Genomic DNA, 23,998 nt, shown 5'->3' with positions numbered 1-23,998 from the left:
AATCAGTGTTTTATTGCTGCACATTTATACAAGGGTTTCGGTCCTGGCAGGAGGAGAAGCTCTTGCTGGGTGTGTTGTTTTAACTTGTTGATGTTGGGAAAGGGTTGCAGAAAAGACAAAAACAAAAAGAGATGTTCCCTAATACCAGAAAATACAAGCCACTGGGGACGTATTACAGAAACGTCATGACTTGCAGATCCTATCTTAACTGTTTATTAAGGCTAGGATCTGATTTGATTTAGGGAAAAAACAATCCAGATGATCAGCTCATAAGTCAATGTTCCTGTCCTATTTTAAGATAAGAAATATGTCTTACACAACCACCCAAACTTCTTAAAATCTTAAATAAACTCTCCTAACATTAGGATAACTGTTTGGCTGCCCTAATGTTCACTATTTCACCTGTAGTAGTAGCTAATTTACTAACTACAGCTCATAGAAGTGTTTGCTAACAGCAGTTAATGGCACTGTATGCCAACATTAGCTAGTGGCAACTTTCACTAACAGTAGCTAATAGTAGTGTTAGCTAACTTCTATAATCCCCCTTTTATTGCTTTTAAACAAAGAATGCTGGATACAGAGGAAACTGTGTCTGCTATCTTACCCCACTGTCTTTCTTTTAGCTCACATTAATGTAAAGTTCCCAGAACATCTTTGGATTTCTCTACACGTTACCAAAACCCCTAACTCATCTGTCTTAAAGTCACATGTCCCTCGTTGTTTGTTTTTGCTCTGTCTTTAGCATGTTTCAATGTACTGTATGTTTCAAGTTTAGCTCGGCAAGATGAGAAAGGCAGTGGTGGTCGGTACGTGACAGACATAGATGTTGATAAGCAGCTATTTTTTACACAAGAGTTGTTGGTCTACCAGTGCCTTGATCTGTTAGTTTGTGTTTTCATGAGACATTGGCATTTTAAAAGGATATATATATATATATATATGTCACATTATGACACAAACAAACTAATGGAGTGAGGCAGCAGTAGACCAGCAATGCCTGTGTTCTGCAAGCTAAAATCACTGATTTCAACTATGGAGTTTGGTTGGTCTGGAAAGAGAGCAATATTTGGTAGGATTTGGTAGTTGGTAGGATGCTAGGCAATCTTTTCTATGCATAGATACAGACAAACCAAAGCAGAAAAAACACAGATTTAAAAAAAAAAAATTGTGTTACGTGTGAAGAGTTCGCATGCTATGACTACTGGCTAATGAATTCTTCAACACTCCCCCTGCGGAGCTTTAAATCAAAGCAAACAACCAAGATTCAGTGCATATGAGAAAGTGTTTGATAATGAGCTTCAGGTAGCAAGTCTTCTTCACCAAAACTGACAAAAGAACATATGGTCCACACATGCTTTATTTTTCACCTAATCCATCCCAAAATCAGGCCAGAAGATGGTCTGCTTCTGCTTAGAGGCATTAATGATATTATTAACTCTTCTTTCAGTGTGTGTTTGCGTGTGTGCAAACTAGTTAACTGTCCTTTATTATGAGAAAGACTGTAAGTAATCCATGAGATGCTTTAGTGCCAGTGGGTTATTGTTTTACCTGCAGGCTGCACTGCAAACTATGCACACACCTTTGTGTATTTGTGTATGCATGATTGCATGTGTACTTCGATGCACGTGTTTGTGAGCGCCAGTGTTTGAGAAAGTGTACACAACCCCACAGCAAGACAGCAGAATACCACTCCCAGGCTTTGCGTGTGGAGCTATGACCTCTCTTTGTCAATTTTGCTGTTCTGGACTCCATCCAGTTTAAATAAAGTTTAAAGACATACAAAAACAGGGTGGACCTGCCTGCTGATATTCCAGTTGTTTCTTTCTTTCTCTTTAACTTCCTTGTTCCTTAAAACAATTGAGAATGTTACTGTTTAGGTAAGAAGAAGAGAAGTTAAGATGAGTTGATAAAGAAACATACTCTCTCAGAGTTTATTCTAACTGTTTATAGGAGTGTGAGCTGTTATCTAAGTTAGTGGCATTGAAAAATTAAGAGTCGCCATTAAGTTTTGCTCTCGTTCCAAGGGTTAAGTTTCTGGTTCTCGTCATTTGGCTTAGAACGGGGAAAAGGAAAAGAAAAGAAAAGGAGGGAGGGTGAGAGAAGAGCAAGAAGAGGTCAGGACTTTCCAGTTCGTCTCAGTCACCTGCGCACACATACCGACAGAAACGCTCAAGGCGACTGAGAAGAGTGATAGAGACAGAAAAAGAGAGTGATTTTAAGCTGCGTTCAGAGGCTGGATCTTCCAAATTGTACAAACTAAAGCCATGGTTACATGGACAATATTTAATCAAGCTGATATAGATTCCCTCTCAGGGGCAACGGTTTGTAAATGCCTTATGCCTCAAGTTACAAAAAACTCCATAAAGTGCCTCATAAAATTATGGTTGAGAAAGTTATGTCTAATTTTCACTAATCAATTATGTTGCTGGCAACAGAATGTTTCATTAATGAGTGTTTCTGGGCCTCCCTACTATATTGGACTATTCCATGATCTAAAGATGATCGAAACAAACAAACTGCTTGGTATGCTGTGAAGACTGTTGAAAAATTAAGTGAAGTTACCCAAGCGCTGAAAAAAGTCGGAAGCAAGAGGACACTAAAAGATGATACCCAGTCCAGCCACAGCCTGTTCAACCTGCTGCAATCTGGCAAGAAATACAGAAGAATGTGCTGCTGTACCACCAGACCTCAGAAAAATTTCTTTAATGACACTGAGAGAATTTTAAATTCACCAACCTTACTGCATCAAAATTAATAGTTTTTTGTTATGTTTTTGCCTTATGCTGTTCTGGCAAGAGATACCATTAGAGATAAAATTAAAAAATTGTCTTTGTCAGAACCACTTTTAGCATTTTCACTTTTAGCCTTGTAATAGGCGGCCTTCAAACTTTAGCAGCAGTTTTTGATTTGGACGATGGTTTGTTGGGTTTCGGCTTCAATCCTCTTCTAAAACATCTGTTTAAGCAACTTGCTTTTAGAGCCTTTCGACCATCGAGGAATTCAACAATTCTTAATTGTTTAAAGATGTCCAACGACAAAAGCTGCATCAGCCACAGACCAGTTTTGTTTTGCTGCCACCATGCTTCTGTCCCTTGTGGAAACTCAGTCATGTTACCTAACATGACACACATGAGGCAAACTGTAACTTCAACACATAATGGACAACTGCTAAACAGTGCACCAGGTTAATAAAAAAATCTATCAGCATGACCTCGGGTCTACCTGTAATGCCTTATAAAATACAAATGTTCAGGTTGATATCAAGAACAAATAGTGGCATTTACATCTGTCTTCCATTCCTCGATCTTTGATGGTTATCCTGGTCTCATCCATGTGAAACTGACTGATGCACAAAAACATAACACGAATTCTTGCAAACCGTCCTAACATCTGGCTGGCATGTAGTGGAATATGGGAGATCAAGGACCCCAAAAGACATATCTGTTGTGTCAAACAAATCCAGACTAAAGAATGCTGCATTTCTGTTGTCAATTTGGGACAGTTGTTGCATTATTGTTGAAGTAATCTGTGTAGATGTGGAATTCTACACCAGCCTCAAATTAGAAGACAACTAGCAACCGCAAATGAGCCTACATTAGGCAAACATCTATACTTCTGACAGGCTAAACAACTGGTTTTAGCTTAATTGCACGTCTGCGTCACGGAATTAAGCCTACATTCACGATTATAGTCTTCACTGTTGGATGACTGCAGTATGGGCTGTATTTGAGAAAAATTGAAGTGACGAAAATGATAAAAGTACACATAAAGAAGTAGTTAAATGAAGTTAAGTTTAGGTCAGTGTGCTTCTGTGGGGCCCTTTAGGTGACTGTGGGTGGGCAGGTCCAGCATGGGTGGGCAAGTGTGTCTGTAAGTGTGTTTCTGTGTGTGGCAATTGTGAGCAAGTATGAGTCAAAAGGGCCTTTACAAGTGTTATTGTACTGGTATGAATTGTAACTGATCTCTGTTTTTTTCTGGTAGGGTCCAGATGTACCCACAAGAATAAAAAAACAAGGTGAGTGGGCATGAGCTGCTGAAAAGGTTATTTTTGACACAAAGGTTTTTTTTAGGTGTTTTCAAGGTTATTGTTCCAAATTTGAAAAAGGCCGAACAAGGAGGGAAGAGATGCCAGTGCATTTTTTTCATATGTTGCTGAACATAGAAAAACAAGAGCAATTTTTTTAAAATAACTTTGCGACCTTTTTAATTAACTAGAGAAGACAATTTCTGAAAAAAAAATGTAGGTGTGAACGCTGACGGTTGAGAAGCTGACACTAAACTACATTGCCGGCTTGAAAAGCTGATAATGACTAGTTTAAAGTTTGTTTAAACCCCGACGCAAAACTTAATTGCTGGCATTAATTTGTATTTAGAAGCAGTTGATGGAGTATGAAGAGTTAAATATATAAATATAAATAAAATTTTATTATTAAAAAGATGGAAAGGGTATGAATTGGATTTGACAGTTGAATAAATCTTGTGATTATCTCAATCATAAGGTTTGAATGGAGTATCTGGCTGAAAGTATGAATGAGTTGAAAAAAGTTGAAAAGAGTAAGGACACATGAAAAGGATAAGAGCTAAACTGAATTGCTTCACTAATGGCTGGGAACTAAAACACATTTTCTGGCCTGGAGTATGAATGAGTAGAAGAAAGTGGGAAAGGGACGAACGATGCAAAATATAGTGTAAGCTGGGAGCTAAACTTTATTGCTGGGTTTGTCTGTATGAAGGAGTAGTTGAAGAAACAGGAATCGTTGGGAAGAAAATAAATAATTTGCATACTGAAATTGCTGAAGCGGAGGTGAAGTGACATCATCTTGTGTGTTGAATGCATGAATGTCTGTGTGTGTAGCTCCTGTTCTGGCAGACGAGCAGTGGATGGTGTCACGAGCAACCACAATAAACACACTGTTGACTTCTGGGAATTCTCTCTCTTTCTCATACAAAGGACTACTCCTTCACACGTGTGTCCTTGCATTGTCTTGCCATGTGGTGGAGGAATATGTAAGACTTCTGCCTCAAAATAAAAAAAGACAGGAACAGCATGAGCCTGATATGAAAGTTATGTTATCTGACGGAGGAAACGCTGCATCTTCTTGGGCCTGAAATATGTGTTACTTTCTCATTACTGGAAATCTGAAACAAAGATTAAAGGCTCAGATTACTGACAATAGCACATAAATTTAATATTATGATTCTGAAAAATCAAATTTGCTTTCATGTATATATTTGTTATCCTGAAAATTGAAACAATTCAAAATACAACTGTCAATACTTGAATGATCAAGTGGTTGGCATGTGCCCAGTTTGTTTAGCATTCATTAGCATTTCCTCTGTCTCCAAGAAGAAAGATCCCACATGCTGTCTTCAGTTAAGAATTCAACTTTGCAGTCTATTTCTGATTGCAGATGTGACTTGGATGTGCTCAGTCTTATTTGGTAAAACCAGATTGGCTGCACTGCAAGCCACACTAGTATGACACTGCTACTTAATGCCATTTTGTCTTTAAACTGAAGCCAGCTAGTATTTTATTATAAAGCAAACCAGTCACTAACTCTCCAGCTAAAGGAGAAAGTTTAGGTTTGATATACCATTAGAAAGCATGGCAAACAGCAACACTTCATCAAACGCAGACTGAAAATATCTAATCAGGTCTGTGTTGGTTGGAGAATGTTTGATTGGTGATCCATGGTCTTTAGTCTTGTTTAAAATGTTTCATCAAAGCCATTTCAAAGATTTTTTTTGCCCTGGTATCCCTGGAGAAATATGAGCAGAAACAAGAAAATGTTGAAATTTTTGGGGACAAAGTCATGAACTGGTAAGAAATTAAAAACAAGTCTTTGTGATTTCTACCTAAAAATAGCCTTTTCTACCTCTATCAGTAACAATCTAGATGTTTCTCTACTGTCCGCTCCTTTTCATAATATTTTGGAAGCAGCAAGGCCTGAGGTCTTTTTTTCTCTTTCTGAGTCAGCAGAGAAGCACAATCGTATATCAGACACATGTTTTCATAACATTCATGCAAGGTTTTTATCTACTCTACACGAGGCCAAGACTTCCAAGCAGCTATTTGTAGAAACAGGAGTCCTGTCTTTTTATCCAGGCAGGTTCAGTACATCAGGATTTCTCTGGAAAGTCTTGGTATGTTTGATTTAGATCCTTACAAGCAACAATGAAGCCTTGAAGTAAGACACTGAATTCCAGTTGTCTGAGATATTAAGACAGACAAGAGCTAAAATGATGACTTGTCCTGATGCAGATATAAACATAATAAATTTTATCATTTGTTCACCCAGAGTTTTACTTCCAAGACAACTAAACTGATGGTGTAATGGTGCTGTAATCCAGAAATCGAGCCAACATCTGTTTTCTTCTTAACCTCAAACTTCTAACAGACAAAACTTCTACCAAAACTGCCAACATTGTTCAGATGGGGGGAAGGGAAAGAGGAAGATTTGATCGCCTGCCTGACAGGGGCATGATTTCACCTCTTTTCCTGGAGCTTTTCTTTTTAAGGTTTTCCATTCAGCTGCTGCGGAAGAAGCCAAATCCATGCTCAGTGGCTGATTCATTGGTTCATGGATGACCTGCGATCGCACACGTCCAAGAACCTTCGACAAGCTTCTAATGAGGCAGTGTTATGTTTTGAGACGCTAAGCCAAAAATTAGCTGCAGTCTGGAGCTCAGCGTAGAGCCGAGGAAGCGGAACATCAGTGATAATGTTTTTGCTTTTTTTTTTTTTAATCTATGAAGGTGATGGTGATTGATTACGATGGGCTTTCACTGAAAGCCAAAACCGCAGTGTTCGTCACAGTCAGTGAGACATGAGAGGGACAAAAGGAAGGGCTAACGCCAAGATTTATGGAGGAGGCATCTGTTCTGGAAGTGGGTGGAAAGATAGAAAAGATTATATGGGAAAGATTAGACTCCCTGGTTGTTAAATTGGTACAGAAATGAGACTTGCCAAAGGGAGAGGATGCTCTTGTTCATGGTCTGAGTCAAAATACTGACATTAGAGAGAGAACTTTGAAGAAAACATTGGAGTAGACAGACTTTTCAGCTGACACTAATAAGTCCTCTCTTTCTTGTGCCAGGACAGAGATGACTGCCCATTCCCAAGGTCACGTTAGACCAACTCACAACTTTCCATCCAATCAACCGTTGGATAATCAGGTACAACACACATAAATTCATGCACGCACACACCTTATTTTGGACACAGCAGTGTACGATATCTTTTGTGGACACATACATTGTGCCTGCAGCTTTCCCTTGTCCCAGAAAGGAGTCCTAAATCCAACTGCCAGCTGTTGTGGTGACAATTAACAATTACTGTATTTTCATTATCCATTAATCTGCAGAATTGTATTTCTTATCTATAGCAGGGGTTCGCAAACTTTTTCCTGCCAAGAACCCTCACAATTCAAGCATAAGTGAACAGGCTTGTATGGGTAAAAAAAACTTTTGCAAAGTTTCATGTGCACTTATTTCACTTCCAGTGTTGAAGTTTCTGTTTTCCCCCAATCAACAGTGAAAATGAGAGATTGATTTACGAGGCTGAGAAGCAACGTAACTTATAAGACCCACAGCATCGTTTTTATGAGGTTATCCTCAAAAAGGACAAGGTTTGGAAGGAAATGAGGGAGACATTGGAAGTTAAAAGTAACTAAATTATCCTCCAGCTATACAGAATAAGCCTGTTTTAAGAAAATATGTTAGTCATAAATAAATATCTGGACAATTTCATGTGTTCCATTCACAAGATTTTGTCACTTGCAGTATGTTAGAAAGCGTGTAAGACAGAAAAGAGCACACATCCTGACAAGTAAAGGGCCTGAATTTGGAAATGTGCAAGATGAGCTAAATGATTATTATCAAAGTAGTTCTTATTTTTCAGTTCATCGACTAATCATTCAATCATCTAATGATTTCAGCTCCAGTGGTGACACATGAGAAAAATTCATTCAGGAAGTTTGTGATATGACAAAAGGTTTTCAAGACGTCTCATCATTTGGACATTCTTCCCCCTGTTTTTCATGCAGTTTCAGCGTTCTATGAAAAATCTTTAAAAGTTGTAGTTTCTTGGCAAGAAAGTTGTCATGTTCAGTGAGGACATAGTATCTGCTGTTGGTGACTTCACTCTTAAAACATTTACACTGATTCAAGTCGTCAGAAACACCCATAAATCATCTCAAGAACATATAAACACCTTTGGAGAAACCTTTTCAAATATCTTTCTTTTCCCTGTTCTCTCTTTTGTCACCCCCCCGCCAACCTAAAGATTTAGCAGTGGTTCGATTGGATGTATTCCAACAGGGCAAAGCAGCGTCTCTACCGCCTCTCCTTTGATATGATACATGTATAGAAAGTATGGGAAGGATTTAGTTTCCATATGATGGGAGCCATATGGGGCCCTTACAGTGCAGATCGGAAATGAAATAAGATGGATAGACCAGAGGAAAGAGCGTTTGGTTGTAGGTCAACACAGAGGTGAACTTCCATTCTGAAATTTATATACATTACATCTTTAAGCATCTGTTTGCTAGTAACACCATAAATTGTAAAATAGTTTCTGGAGCAGGCATCGACTTTTTGATTGTCAGACCGTTTATAACAGTAAATAACCCTGCACTGGCTCCATCACTCTGCAAAGTCTGCTTAATTTAACAAACACTTAATAAAACAAATGGGATCTTCTCCAATGCCAACACACTCAGTTTTAGACCAAAGTGTTGGTTAATTTCTGGCTTTAGAAGAAGTATTATAATATCAGCTATTTTTATTTGAATTCAAGGGTTCAATTAATGGTCATTTTACAACACAAGTGTATAATGAAACGTAATCCCTTTATGCTACAACACAGAGCACAAACATGACAAAGAAGTATTAATTTTGATGGAGTTGGGGGGGATGAATTTAAAAGTCTTGCTGCCTGGGAAAAGAAGCTGCTCTGAAGTCTGATAGTACAGCAACAGATACTTCAGTTTCTCGTGCCAGAACAACACATAGTAAAAACATTTTAAAAAAAAATAATAATAATTTTGTTGGAGTGAGGGGGAGGATTTTAAAAGCCACAGAGCCTGGAGGAAGAAGCAGCTCCTAAGTCTGACAGGACAACAGCAGATACATCTGTATCTCTTGCCAGAACAACACAGAGAAAAACTTAACAAAAAACTATTAATTTTGATGAAGTGAGGTGGATGAATTTAAAAGTCTCACTGCCTGAAGGCAGAAGCTGCTCTTAAGTCTGGTGATGACAGTGGATACTTCTGTATCTCTAGTCAGAACAACACAGTGCAAAAAACAGAACAAAAAAATATTAATTTTAATGAAATGAGGGGGATGAATTTAAAAGCTGCTGACAACTGACAGGAACAGAGTTAAAAAAAAAAAAAAGGTACAACTTCCTCTCAAATATTTGATACACAGCAGTTTAAATTACTATTGTATATTATCAGCCAGAGATAGTGAACTGATATGAAAATGTATACATGTGCAGACTATAAATGGGACTTAAGCAGACTCTGCAGGCAACACGCTGTGAAGGTGATGCAAACCGAAAACATTACATTGCTACCAGGTGTGTTGAACATTTGATATCAGTAACCAGATGTAGCAGTTAGAAGTTTATTCAGAGCTTTAGTCAACTCAAGTTGTAAAAGCAGCATTTATCAGCACTTTATCGCCATGTAGACTGAGCAAACAAAGTGATAACACAAAGCACCAGCTGTTGGCTCGCGCGCACACACACACACTCATACACACATACCACAGCTGTAGCCACATCCTAATGAGCATTCCTACGTGGGAACGCAAATATCCTGTTTTCATGTGTCAAGCTGTTAAACCAAGGACGTGTGTGTGTGTGTGTCTGTGTGTGGTGGGTCTGACATAATGTATAGCAGCAGATTCCTATCCTGTTCTCTTTGAACACACAAATACTGTCTCTAATCTGTCTCTTCGCTGCAGCTCTCCTCCGCTCCATCTTTTATCTCTTTCAGCTTCACTGCTTCCTTATTCCCAATGATTTATGTGACTTCTGAGACACTTTGGCCTCGTTCAGACTGCCAGCCCAAATCTGTTTTTTTGGCAGATCCAGATTGTATCCAGATTGATTTGACAAAGTCTGGACCTGCAAAAAAACCCCCACATGAAATGCATTTTTTGCAAATCGGATCCAAGTCACAGTTGGAGGTGGTTTGAAATTTGATTCCAATTGTATTTTTACAGATGCATCCCAGTTTTGGCAGCTACAATTTCAAAGTGTCATTTGCGTCACTTGCAATGCAACACACACACACACAGCAACGTCAAATCCAGAATGAATGAAGTGATTCAAAGCAGATGAGCAGAAGAAGCTGTATGGAGGACAACACAGAGAATAAAGAAGTATTTCCGCTGCACGTTACGGCTAGACTCCATTGCAGATAGTGCTTCTACAGTGCAGGTGGAGCTGACCACCCAGAAGATTCCTGGTTGTCATTGCCCTCTTCTTATTTCCTTGCAGATATCACAATTCTCCTTTATTTCTGACAGATTTTCACGCTCTTTATAAAACTTTTCATTATCACAGCCTGTTTCTGACCCTGTACAACTTATATTAGCTCTGTATGACTCCCTGTTTCACCTGGACAACAATACAGCTACAGCTTTTTATGCTTGTTTACGCTCGAGGGATGAATCATTCTGTTCTCTTTCCTGAAAATTAAAAGTAACTTCAAGCGACACATACTGTATTAGCTAGCTAACATTAACTCTTTTAATTTTTCATGTGTAAAGTTAGTCTTTGACATTACTGACATGAAGTTATCTTGTAGCTAATCGTCTGTTGGACCTTTGTTTATTTTTAATTAAATCAAATTGTTTTTAATTGCTTTGGAAAGAAGGTAAACAAACACAATGACAACTTGACCAACATAACTTTCATAATTGAAGTACACCCTAAAAAATATTAAAATGAAAACTTACTTGTGCTTCAAGAACTATATTAGCCTTGTTTCACTTTTATTTGAGTAGGTTTCTAAAATGGTAAACTTCACTTTTACCTGAGTCATTTGTTATGGGAGTAACTGTACTGTAACATGAGTATATATCTTCAGTTCTCTACCCACCACTGGTGATGTCTGGACACACAAACGCCATCTGATAACTTGTGAATAACAGTGTGGGCAGTCTGTCTGATTTGAGAAACAAAACTGATTTGTCCGCGGTCTGTTTCACATTTTGTGGGGAGGGAAGCCGAGATGTCTGATAACAACTATTATTATTCAATACGTTATTGTTGCACTTGAAATCTTTGTCTCAGGGGGCCTTTAAATTCTTGTAACATGGGCACTTGGCAGGGACATGAAGTGTTGAAATGGTGCTTCACTCTTCGACACATTTTTATGCAAAACCCACAAAACAACCTGGAACTTGATCTCTAAAGCACACTCTAATGATACATATTAAATTAATTACTGTTTCTGCCTAATTACTTAGAATTTAAAATTGCATACAGAGATGTTTCACTAAATTGAGTCGTTTTCATTTTACAACATTATTAGTCTTTTCAGAGTCCTATTAAATGAATAGTTAAACATTTTGGGACATACTTTTATTTGCCTTCTTGCCCAGAGTTAGATTGATACCAATCACATGTCTGCACAGTAGCAGTCAGTTAGCTTAGCGTAAGCAATGAACAAAATGGGAAACAACTAGCCTGTTTCTTGCCAGTAGTAAAACCATTTCTTCAAATGAAAATATTCTAGATTTCACATAGTTAAAAAATTCAACGTGACATATTTGGTGATACTAAAACCTCTTTAAGGTCCACGTATCATCATCATCATCATCTCCTCCTGTCATCGCCCTTCACCTTTCAACCTTTATTCTTTCAAATCTCGTGCCCACTTTCTCCTCTTCCCTCGCTCTTTTCTGTGATCCCTCCTTTCCTTTTCATCCTCGTCCAAATGACCTGGCCATGAACACAACTGAGCGTGCACGCAGGTCTGTGCAAAGACACACTCCTGTGTCTCATGGATGTGTCTCCATGAGACTAAATCCTAATACACATGGGAGTTTTTCTGTGAACATAATCAGAGCATCTATCAAGTGAAAGTGAAAGGGAATTGAATCGTGTATGATCATTACATTTTACTAACAGCAGCATATGGTGCATCAGTCAACTTTTGTCCTCATCTTCCTCACTTAGCCATAAAGACACAAGGCAAAAAGACCCCTGTCTTTCATCTTCTTTCATTACAGTCGAGATGAAATTAAATATTAAGTTTTAACCCTTTTACATCACATCACCAGTCATATTATGCACCTGTTTATCAATGTATGCCAAAAAAATCCATTGATTTGTATTTTTACATCAAAATTCAATTAAGTTTTATTCCTTTGAAACCAAATGCAACACCCATTTGTCAATCAGTTTTCAACTATTAATGATGTAGGGCTAAACACAGCATTGGAGACCGGCAGGGAATACAGTACTGAGGTCACTTCTTTCCTGATGGAAAAGATAACTTTATTTGTTGTTTAAAAAATGGCAAAAAAAGAGCCAAATTGTTGTTTTTGCTTTAGTCAGTGTACACATTTTTAATCTGGCACTTTCAGTTCTATCAATTCTACCTGTTATGGTAACGTGGTTATTTTGACAGCCTTACAAACTGCTAACTGCCATTCAGTTAGTATAAAACAAAATCTGAATCCAAGAAGAATGATTCCCATCTCATCCTGTTTCCGTCAATCAACAGTTCACGCACAACATTACTTTTTTTTTGTTATAAAACCTGATCTATTGTTATAATTATTCCCTCTTCCACTCACTCCGGTTGACTTTTTTCCCGTCCCGTCCCAGTCCCACGATGAATCGCAAAGTTGACCCCATTTTTCAGGATTCCTGAAAAAATGTCAGGCTGTATTAAGAAAAGTCAACTAATTTAATAGACTCGGTGTAGTTGCATGGCAAGGGGGACGTGTTAATGCTCATTCAGCACCATTGGGTAATGAGACAAGTCCCTCTCTAGCTGCCTGTTTTGACCAGAAACATATAAATATGCAGAAGCAAACAGAACCCTGATTTGTGTTTTGTGTGTACTTTAACCACATGTGTGCTTGCATGAACGTACTGTACATTTTGTTTGCTCTATTGTTCTTTTTGTGAGTTCACCCATAAACCCCTTACGTAAGTTTGGAGATGTGCCCAAGGCCTGTTTAAATGCACAGAACACACACACACACACACACACACACACACACACACACACACACACAGCCAAAGAATCACTTCAATTCTAAACTTCTACCTCATAAAAGAAAAAAACTGCTTGTGTCACTCCTGAAAAATTCGTCCCCCACCCTGGAGCCCTAAAACTGACTGTAACTCGATTCTCCGGCGTGGACTTGAACCATAACACTCAGAGACTGCAGGGGGGCGGGAGGTGAAAAGACAGAGAGAGGGAGAGAGATGGAGACAGAAGGTGTGATAGAGAGGGAGAGGGAGAAATGTGTGTTTTGGCAGCAGAGGTCTGGCGTGGGAGGTTTATATTAGTTGCTTTGAATTAAATCTAAATATTTGCAGTGTGGGATTTGATTTGACTCTAAATTGGTTACTGATGATGAGTGTGCATCTGTGTGTTCGCCTGTGTGTGTGTGTTTGTTTAGAGGTTAAAGGTCAAATTTCTCTCACACACACACACAGAAACACACAATCTAGTCCAAACTTGCCCACTCAGTGACACCAAACCCCCTGTAACGCACACGTGTTGCGTGGCCCCCTTACACATAAACACACACACATACGTTTCCATTCTTGTTAGGGCGTCCATTGATTCTCTAGTATAACTTTAACTTTGACCTTTTCCAGTAAAACCTGATCCAGTGTGAAACTCTGGGATAAATATACAGCAGATTTATGTAGTAATGGAACAACTGGCCCATACTGGTCTATACTCCACTACAGGAGGTTGCGTCAGAAATGTCTTGGCAACAACAGCTGAGGCCACACAAGGAGGCGGACTGAGAAACGTCTGTGTGAATTAATCAAAATTACTGACATTAACAGGTAGAGTTTAGATTATTTATTGTAGGCTTATATGCAGTACAATAGTTTCATCTTTACTCAAACTCAAAACCTCAGTTTAGTTTTTACTCTAAACCTAGATCAACTTTAATTCTGCTGCGCTTACACTTGAGGAGGTTTAACTTGGCTAACTAACTTTTTTTGTGAGCTATCAAACAATGTAATGTTTTGTTAACTTGTTTGTTAGCTAAAAAATAATGTAGCATTCTGATAACCGATCAGCTCAAATGTATGCTATATTAGAATATTTTCGCTGCTTTACTTTGCCACCAGACATCCTTTTCTGACAGGAAAACACTGTTATACAAGCCAAATATCACTCTCTGTCGCTCAACCAAACTCCATTGGCAAAATCATACTGATTTTTTTAAAATACACCTTTTTGGAGGTGCTAAAACATGTTTTGCTGCTTAGCTTCCTACACTGGTACTCCTGCTGCTTCTCCAAATTGAGGATGTGCTGACCATCATCTACTGTAGGCAAAACAATGCAAGAACCTCATACAAAATCTGAATTATTCCTTTAATCTACGGTAGTCTAAAATCTGACTCAAAACTGCAAAATTACTCCTGTGGGATTCTTCATCGACCAGAAAAAAGTAAATATGTTGCAAGATTTTCTTCATATTTTTATGCCCGAGGGTCATCTTGTCATGATAAAAGCTTAAGATCACACACACAAAATCACACAAACATACATAGAAAAGACATTATTTTGGGAGGGCTAAGTGGACCACACACACACACACACACACACACACACACACACACACACACAAACTCTGGGTGTATTGTTGCATGTAAGGTTGAGTCACAGCCTATCAGTGAACCCAAACAATAATAAAGTGGACCAATGAAGTGTAAGGAATGGAATGCCAATCACACACACAGAGGAAACCCCCCAAATTTCACACTACTCAACACAAATGACACAAAAACCTGTAATTTCCGACAGCCACGAATGCAAAAGTGCATGGAAACATCAAACGTTTACACAGATTACAGTTTTATATAAAATAAAATAGTGTAACTGTTTAACATCTGGAGGCTCATGAGATTCAGATCCAGGAAATCATAAAACATCCGGAGTTTAATCAAGTTTTAATGCTGACACAAGACGCAACATAAAGTCACTGTGGCTAACACAGTTTCATCCCTCCAGTCCAGTTTTTCATCCGCAGAGATGAAAAAGATATTAAACTGTAAAGCGAAATATCACAGTTATTTAATGAAGAAGAACATATGTGATGTAGTGTTAAGCTTATATGATGTACCTTGGATGACCAGCAAAGTATAAATACACCATGTTAAACGTCATGCTCATATATCATTCCATTTTAACCCACTGAAGAGAAACTTCCTGACATCTAAAAAAGATCTCTTTCATAAAACAAATAAGCAAAGCAGCAAATAATTCCAACTTTCCCTGGTTTCTAAACTCAGCTAAGCCGCACTGCCTTGTCCACCAGTAGAGAGTCTGCCCTCTAGTGACATGAGCTGTGCACTACAACACGCCTCAGTATAACAGAAAGAATAACATCTGTATTTAGGACGGTATTGAAAATCATACCATCGGGATTTCTTAATGCCTTGGTATACCTTAATAGGAAGTAATAAGTAAACAACTTACTAAAGTAAATATAGTAGTATTTATGCTATTATTATTATTGTTTAAACTCCAATCTGTCTGACATTCTCTAGCAGTATATATGTATGTAAAAAAAAAAAAACTGCTCATCCAGCAGTGATGAACACTAAGCCAGGAGCAGTCATACACGCATGAGGCCAGAGGCTTCTGTGTTTACGTGTGTGTGTGTGTGTGTGTGTGTGTTTGTTTGTGTTTGTGGAAGCCGCAGCACTGAGGCGACACTGGAGCGTTCCTCATTGTGTTCATTGTTTCCAAGCATCTTTTGTCTTAACCAGGCTGGCACTGGGGTGTAACTCTACCACGATTCAAAGACGGGCCTGTTTCCAGATTAAAAATAGCTGGCCTTCACATGAGAACCAGGGGATTCCCCACTTCCAAGATACATAGCTCTGTGTTTTTCATTTTTGCGTCTGTCCAGTGTCATCTCAGAACTAATCCTCATGCCACGTCCTGCCACCTCTGACGTGTCAGAAAGGAAACTGAAATTATAAATGAGCTTTTTAACTCATTAATGCATGTATACATTCGCTTGTTATCTAATCAGTAAAGTATGTAAAGATATTTCCGCTCTGCTCTGTCTCTGCTGACAGAGGATTGTTACTTTCACGGCAGTAATTCGATTGGAAGCAGACCCAGCCGAACTCTGATATATTTGCCTTTTAATTATGTTCCTCATGACAGGAAGGTCATAAACCATAAAGATCAGATGCTATATTAAAATTTGAGGAAAAACTTAGAAAGTACCTCTGACACAAAACCATAAATTATTATTACAATCGTCTAAAACAGTCACACAGTATTTATCACTATTCGATGACTGATGACGATATTTAAAGAGCAGGGTGGCTGATTTAAAATGCAGATATCACATCATCAAATAAAAGTCATGTATGATTCCATTGTTCAGTGCACATAAACATGGTTATTTTAGCCAGTGACATGCTGTTTTAAAACCGAAAAATCCATCTATACTTTATAACATAGTGAGTGTTTATTTAAAGGAGAAATATGTAGCAATTGTGCATCCAACAATGAGTGCTACAGTCTGAAAAGGGAGTTGGAGCATTAGATGGTATACTGAATAGGTTGAAATCCTATTAAATATACCATCTATGGTTAAAGTGAGTTGTGTCCCCCTGCCCCCTCCTCTCCAGACTGAAGCTCAGACAGGCTGCAGGAACATGGTAGGAGCACAGCGTGTGCACATCATCATAAATTGAAGATAACAAGCGATGACGAGTCCTGGACTGCTAGTTGATCAGCTGTTTATAACTGTCAATTGTCTGTCAATGTAAAGTTAAGCTAAGTTATAGTGAAAACAAAAGCACACTGCTCTGAAAATACACACATACGGTTAAATGACTGCCTGTCTCACTGCCTGCCAAACCCCATTAACATATTGCTCAGTTTATAAACATCTACTCCTTCTAAATGTTTATTAATGATTTCTTTCTATTCTAACTAATAAACAGACACTCATTTAGTGAACATTAATCAGGCAAACTAAAACTTCCAAGGATGGCACTGCGGCTATGGTGCTGTTGTCAGAGAAGAGTATTTAAGCTTTGGATGTTTCCTTAATCTCTGATGACATATCATGGTAATTTTATGATGAATTACAGTAAATATATTGCAGATTTCTCCTTTAAAGCTGTCTTTTAGGATGGAAAAATGTGTTAACGTTTAGAAAAGATGATGGTGACTGACGACATTCAGGAAAACATTAGGAAAGGATTCAAGTACAACTTTTTCACCACTTCTCCAAAACTGTAGATGCAGATGTGTCTGCAGAGGCCAGTTGTTTCAAAATGACTTCGACCTTCTGACAGCTATGATGCAAAAAAAAGGCTGATAAATCCACATATAATATAAAATTGGTTGTCATGCACCCCACCTGGCCTGCAACTAATGGTCATGTTCAATACAAATTAATATGCAGATTATTTTCACAATTAAGTATTTAGTCTATAAAATGTGAAACAATTGTGAAAAATGACGGTTTCCCAGAGCCCAAGACTCTTCATTTACTCTCATAAATGACAAAGAAAAGCAGCAAACCCTCACATTTAAGAAGCTTGAACCATCAAATATGTCTTCTCATATTTTCAAGAGGAAATGACGGAAAAATTAGCATTTACTCCTGCTGCGGCACAGTCCCAAGACAGTGTGTCAGAGAGATGCTCAGGCTTTGTGTCTGAGTATCAAGTTATCTACAGGACCAGCGCAGGACAAATGTGCTCCATGGAGGTCTTTTCAACAATGCACACCTGTACAAGTCATCGCCTCAGCTTGTACTGCAAACTTCCACCACAGAGGGGAAAGCGTGACACATTTCTCGCCTTCTTACAGATGTGAGCTCGCCATGCGGAGACAGAGTTCACCGCTGAAGCCAGTTTCCTCTCTCTGACGGCGTAGCCTTACAGTTTAAACTGGCCTCTTGCTGGGATTCACACATCGGTTTCCTACTTCATCCCTGCAGACTTCTTCAAACACTTTCCACGAAACAAAACCATATGTAACACCTCTCTCTCTGTAGACCACATATTAAAACCCACTGTACGCTGTGTGTGCCTTTAAAATCCAATATATCAGGCGGGTAGATTGCTTTCCATGACATGAAATTAATACCAGAGAAAAGAGGAGGACAGAGATGTAATAGTGGACCTCCGCTGGTGTACTCACAACAATATGAGCTTCAGTCTGGCTGATAAGCTTATCTCTACCAGAGTTTCTTCCTCACTACACTACACACTAACAAGGCAGGTCAGTAAAGTGACAACCAGCTAGTCACTGAACACGTATAATAAATAACTAAAATAACTAAGCTGCATGATTAATAAAAATATTAGGATATCAAAATCACAGTATCCAAATCACAGAAGCTGCAATTTTTTGATAAAGGAAAAATGTGTGTCAAAACTGCATTATAAATTCGTATGACTGAAACTTACTATCTTAGGTAAGATTTGTCCCAATTTAGTATTCCAGAGGAAAATCCTGACTAACTTTAGGAATTCTTTCTCATCTTACTTTATACTATCTTATGTTTAGAAATCCTAAATACTTAATACAACATCACTTATCAGCTTTTATGTTCCACTGTCAGTTAACAGTACCATTAGCTAGTTAGTAGGTCAGCAGCTACTATAGGTTGAAAAGTGAAGGTTAGGACAGCTTTATGGTCGTCCTAAATTACTTAGGAGAGTGAAGAATAAGAGTGAAGAGAGTTGAAAGGTTTTGGAACATTAGTATTCTTCTTTAATACACTTTTCTTATCCTAAGTTACAAAAAAGTTAACAGATCTGCTAGTTAGGAAGCTTCTCTAATATGGGTCCTGGCCTTCAAATCTTGTTCTGAAGATGTAATACAGCAGATTTTTCAGTAAAAATGGAAAAAAATGATCACATTGCAATTGCTATATCTGTCAAAAGCATTGCAGTCTGACTTGTTTGTACCATAACAGCCAGTTCCAGCCTTGTTTTCACTTCCCCTTACCGGAGCAGTGACAGCAGCTCTGTTAATTGATTTCTGGAGAGAGGAGAAACCTTCAGAGAACCACAGACGCACTGCAAGAAGTATTACCTTTATGTGATTAAATAACCCCTCCAGGGCACAGCCCACCTCCATCACTGACCTGCATATTTCACCTCTGCACACAACATCTGTAACCTGCTTAAAAACAATCTTGCAGACTCACTTTCTGCCTTCTCCAAATGGCTACAATATGTTCCTTTAGGCACGCAATTTAAACCGTTTAGGTCAATAATCGCTGCGGGACAGACAGACACGCTGCTTATTCCCTCCGCCTCGATTGCTCGTAAATCTCGGATCACGTTGTTTAACAAATTCAGTCAGGCAAAAGCTGTTTTGCCAGGCGCCTGACAAGTCAAACGCGGGGGTTAAGTCAAAACTGTTCAAGAAATGAATTACTCTCAATACGAAATGCTTGTGATTTGAAGCAACTGCGCTGTTTAATAGCGTTAATACTTTATTGATTTTTATTATATCTTCCAGCTGATACACTAGAGCTTAATCTTGTGTACTTATGTGGTTATTTCTGTGTTTTTAAACACAGAAAAAAAGGTGATATTAACTCCAAGTGTCTTCCTACTTCAGTGCGCAAGAGCGACTTTTCTCCCTGCTTTCACTTACAAAACTCCCACATGCAGCCCAAAACACAGCATGTAAATTCTTAAACTGAGTGTAAGCCAGCTCTTACCTGGGATATAGACATGTTCAGGTAGAGAAAGAGCCCCGTGGTGGAGGCGATCTGCAGCACCACCACAACTATCACCACCATCGCCACCCACATCTTGGACGGCGCTTCCCGGCGCCTCGTCCCGCTCGGCCCGCCGGCCGGGACCATCATGTAGGTGGTGGACTCGCTGCTCACCGATCTGAAATAATCCTGGTGCTGCTGCTGTGCGCTCGGAGTGGCCATGGCATTCCCGACGCATGAGCAGAGCATAAAAAACACCAAGGGAAACAGCGAAACAAAAACAACAAACTTCCACAGAGTTGAGGGAAAACTGGAGCAAAATTAGATCTCCATGCGTCCAATGGAGCTTTTCAATCGGAGCTCGAGAGAGGAGGAGGAGGAGGGGAAGAGGAGGAAGACGAGAGCTGCAGGAGAGCAGTAAGACGAGTTGGAAGTTAAAGTTTGTATGTGTCCATGTCTGCTCGGCGCTGCGCTGCTGCGTAAAAGTGAGATTGGTGCAGCTGCTGGAGGTGGAAGAGCCGGACTGATAAACCACAGCCGAGAGAGACAGAGAGCAGTAAAGAGGGGCTGGCTTAACCTCTTCATCACCCTGGAGCAGTGTGTGCAGAGGAATGCCTCTCTCTCTCTCCCTCCCTCTCTCTCTCTCTTTCTGTGTGTGTGTGTGTGTGTGTGTGTGTGTGTGTGTGTGTGTGTGTGTGTATGCAATTCAATTCAAAGCTCTATTGGCATGGGAAACAGTCGTTTACATTGCCAAAGCAGGTGTAAAATAGGCCTAAATGTCAACAGCAACAATGTGCATTAACATAATTCCTGTCAGAAATTGATCACTCAGTTTCTGTAAACCCAAATACATTTTCTGCATACATTTTTTCATAAACTCAGAAGTTGAAGTTAACCAGAGCTTGAGTTAGTGTTACTTGCACTCTTTGATTACAGTTAAATTAAAATTATTGATGAAGCCGACTCAAATATTTTCAGTAAATGCAACTCATTGCATTTCTCATTGCAATAAGTTAAAGTAAATAAATCCCCATTATTTAATGATCAACAAATTCAAATAAAATAGAGTTTAGGGACTGGCACTCAACCCTTTTAAGTTAATAGAACCTCTAAACAAAGTTTTCACTACTTACTACAAATAATTAATTTCATTTGATTTTATTCCATTTTACAGTGTTCTCGAGAACTGTGACAAACTTATTTTAAGGGAGGTTGATTTTTATTCTTCAATTATGTTGGGAAATATTGTAAAATATTAAACTCAAATAATTGTTACAGGACAGACTTGAAAAGTTTGGACCAATTTAAAAAGGGACAAGATTACACAGAGAAAATATTTTTCAAATGATCAGACTCTAAGCTATAATCTTGTAATGGGCCAGCCTCTTGTGATTTAATTATTTTTTTTTTAACAGCATTTTTGTGGCCGGGGACTTATTTGTCACACACACAAAAAGTCAGATTATTACCATACAAAATATAATATTACATTACATTATTTTCATTGCATTGAACACAAGAATGTTTCATTAGTTTAATAATCAAAAAGGTGGATAGGTTTCTATTCAAGAAATAAATACCATTATAATGTTGCCAACTTATAATGTAATTTGTTTTTGTGATAAACAACAGAACACACATGTACCGTGATTTTTTTTGCTGACATAAAGTCATGTTATAAATTCTTATGAACGCATATTTGATGATTATAGCAGAAAAAACCTCTCTGATGGAAATGACGTCACACAGAGGCATGTCTAGTCTTTTTTGACTGGGTGGCCAAAGTGGGGCCCTGACTTTTTAGAAAGATGCATTTATTTCGTATTAAATTGAAAAATTAATTAAAGTCTTATGTAATTAAATTAAATTACATATTACAAATTATTACATATTACAAATTAAATTACATATATTTCAGAAATGTAAATCCTTAAAGAACACAAGGAATTAGAGTATTGGTATTTATAATGTTAAAGTTGTTTTTTGGTAGGACAAGATTTATCTTAATTCTCAAGAACAGGTGATATATTTTTAAATCTTAAACTATATTTTTCTTGTTCAGTTGCTGGTTCATGTGTTTTGTCCCTGTCAGAATAAAGCTGAATAAAAAAATGTAAAATGACAATGAATGGACAACACTGAATAAAACTTTGTTAACTTATATACACTTTTTCCTGCTCTGACTCAGGCTCTTTTTCATTTTTAGATTAATGAGCACCATCCATATATACATGCATTAACATCTCTCCGCCTTTTATTTACCTGTTGCCATGGTGAATCATGTCAGAGCTCCTCTGATGGCAGCTTTTTTCATCCTCCACACACAAGCATGACGCGGGAGTGAACATATTCAGAGTTCACTGAACTAATTCTGAAAAGCTGTTCTGAAACTGAAAACTCATCAGTTTCTCATGTCAGGCTGAGTCACCTCAGAGGTCAGGGTCAGAGTCAGCGTCTGTTAAACCTGAGGGGTTTTCCATTAGCGTGGATAAAAGAAAAGCTTGGTCTATTTTGATAAGTCTGGTTTATTTAAGTGAGAGGTCTGTTTCCATGACTACAGGACTCTGTGCTCAGTAACCATGATAACTGATAAAACTCAAGACAGACAGAAACAGAACCACAAAAGATGGTTCCTTCAAGTGTCTTTTTGTGCTCTCATCACTTCTGTCCGTGTGGAAACACAAGTTCAAATGTTTTTAATGCGTTAATTTACCTCCAAGGAGCATATCAATTAGAAAAGTTAAAGAAATCATGTGTTAAAACATCTGCTGTCTTCAAATACCAGCAGGTTATTTGACATGAAATGAAGCCATTAATTTTAAGAAGAAAAAGTTTGCCAAAGTTGTTTTGAAGTTATTTATACATTCTCTCCATTCTCTCAAGACAAAAAAACAAAAGAGATAAAGTTCAAACTGTGACTTTCTGCTGAAATTCGATTTTCCCCAAAGTCCAAGATGACGTCCTCAGATGTGTTGTTTTGAGAATGTTGACATTTGTTCTTAGAAATAACTCACACCGATAAATTGATTATCAAAATGGTTGCAGATTAATGGAATAATCGATGAAGTGATTACACATATACATTAATGTCCTGATATGTTAGATCTTCAGAGACAGTCTGGATTAATTTCTGTCCTGAGTGTCAGTGTCGGGAGGAGCTGACAGAGGGCGCTCTCACTTTGTTTTGATTCCTGTGGATTGAAACCAAACTCAACAAAACTGATCCACATAAACTTAATCTGCAATAAATCTGATAAAGGACGAAAAAACTTCTTTTAGTTTTTTTCTTAAATGTGAATATTTGCTTGTTTTCTTAGTCCTCAGTAAAAATAATAATACTGAAGTGAATATCTTTGTTATGAACAAAACAATTTTCACAGTTCTCTGACATTTATATAAACTGTTAATATATTAAATGATAAGCAGATCATTTATAAATAAAATATAAAATATTGTTGCAGTACACTCTTAGAAATAAAAGTGCTAACTAAAACCATACAGGCTTCTCCAGCTTGTCCCCATAGGAGAATTGTTTTTGGTTTTACTTGGAACTCCTTCAAAGGGTTCTACCAAGAACCATATGTGAAAGGTTACACCCAGAACTCCCTATGAGAGGTTCTACAAAGAACCCCTAAATGGTGTAATGGTTCTGACCAGAACCCTCTCTGGGTGTTCCCTCCAGAAACCTACCACCTTCTAACAAGAACCCACGCAGAGAGTTCAACAGAGAACCTTTCTATATTGTTATGGTTTCATGTAGAACTCAACTAGTGTGTCCTGCCAAGAACCATTTTAATATTACAGGAGTTTTATCTAGAACCCACACAGGGTGTTCTGCCAAGAACCCTTTTATATTACAGGGGATTCATCTAAAACCAATGCCGGAAGATCTACTGAGAACCCCTTTATATTCCGAAGGTTTCATCTAGAACCCATACAGGTGGGTCTTCCTATAATTTTTTTTATTCAAAGGGGTTTATGTAGAACCCAATCAGGGCCACTTCATATTCCAAGAGTTTCATTTAGAACCCACACTAGGTGCTCTGGTGATAACCCTT

At 38.3% G+C, this 23,998-nt stretch overlaps 1 protein-coding gene across 1 annotated transcript in view; it reads right to left on the bottom strand.

Annotated features, from left to right (window-relative positions):
* The window catches only part of tnfsf10l (TNF superfamily member 10, like), a 72,382-nt gene extending 52,008 nt beyond the window's left edge, over nucleotides 1-20,374 (bottom strand). Inside the window, exon 1 of the mRNA XM_084712276.1 lies at nucleotides 19,941-20,374. Within this exon, the coding sequence (XP_084568402.1) occupies nucleotides 19,941-20,189 (249 nt within the window). The 5' untranslated portion in view covers nucleotides 20,190-20,374. The remainder of the gene's footprint in view (nucleotides 1-19,940) is intronic.
* Nucleotides 20,375-23,998: the final 3,624 nt, after the last annotated feature.

Source organism: Lutjanus erythropterus, chromosome 23, assembly GCF_056507025.1.
Source record: "Lutjanus erythropterus isolate fLutEry1 chromosome 23, fLutEry1.hap2, whole genome shotgun sequence".
NCBI classification, from domain to species: Eukaryota; Metazoa; Chordata; class Actinopteri; order Lutjaniformes; family Lutjanidae; genus Lutjanus; species Lutjanus erythropterus.
This window is presented reverse-complemented; position numbering and strand designations above follow the sequence as displayed.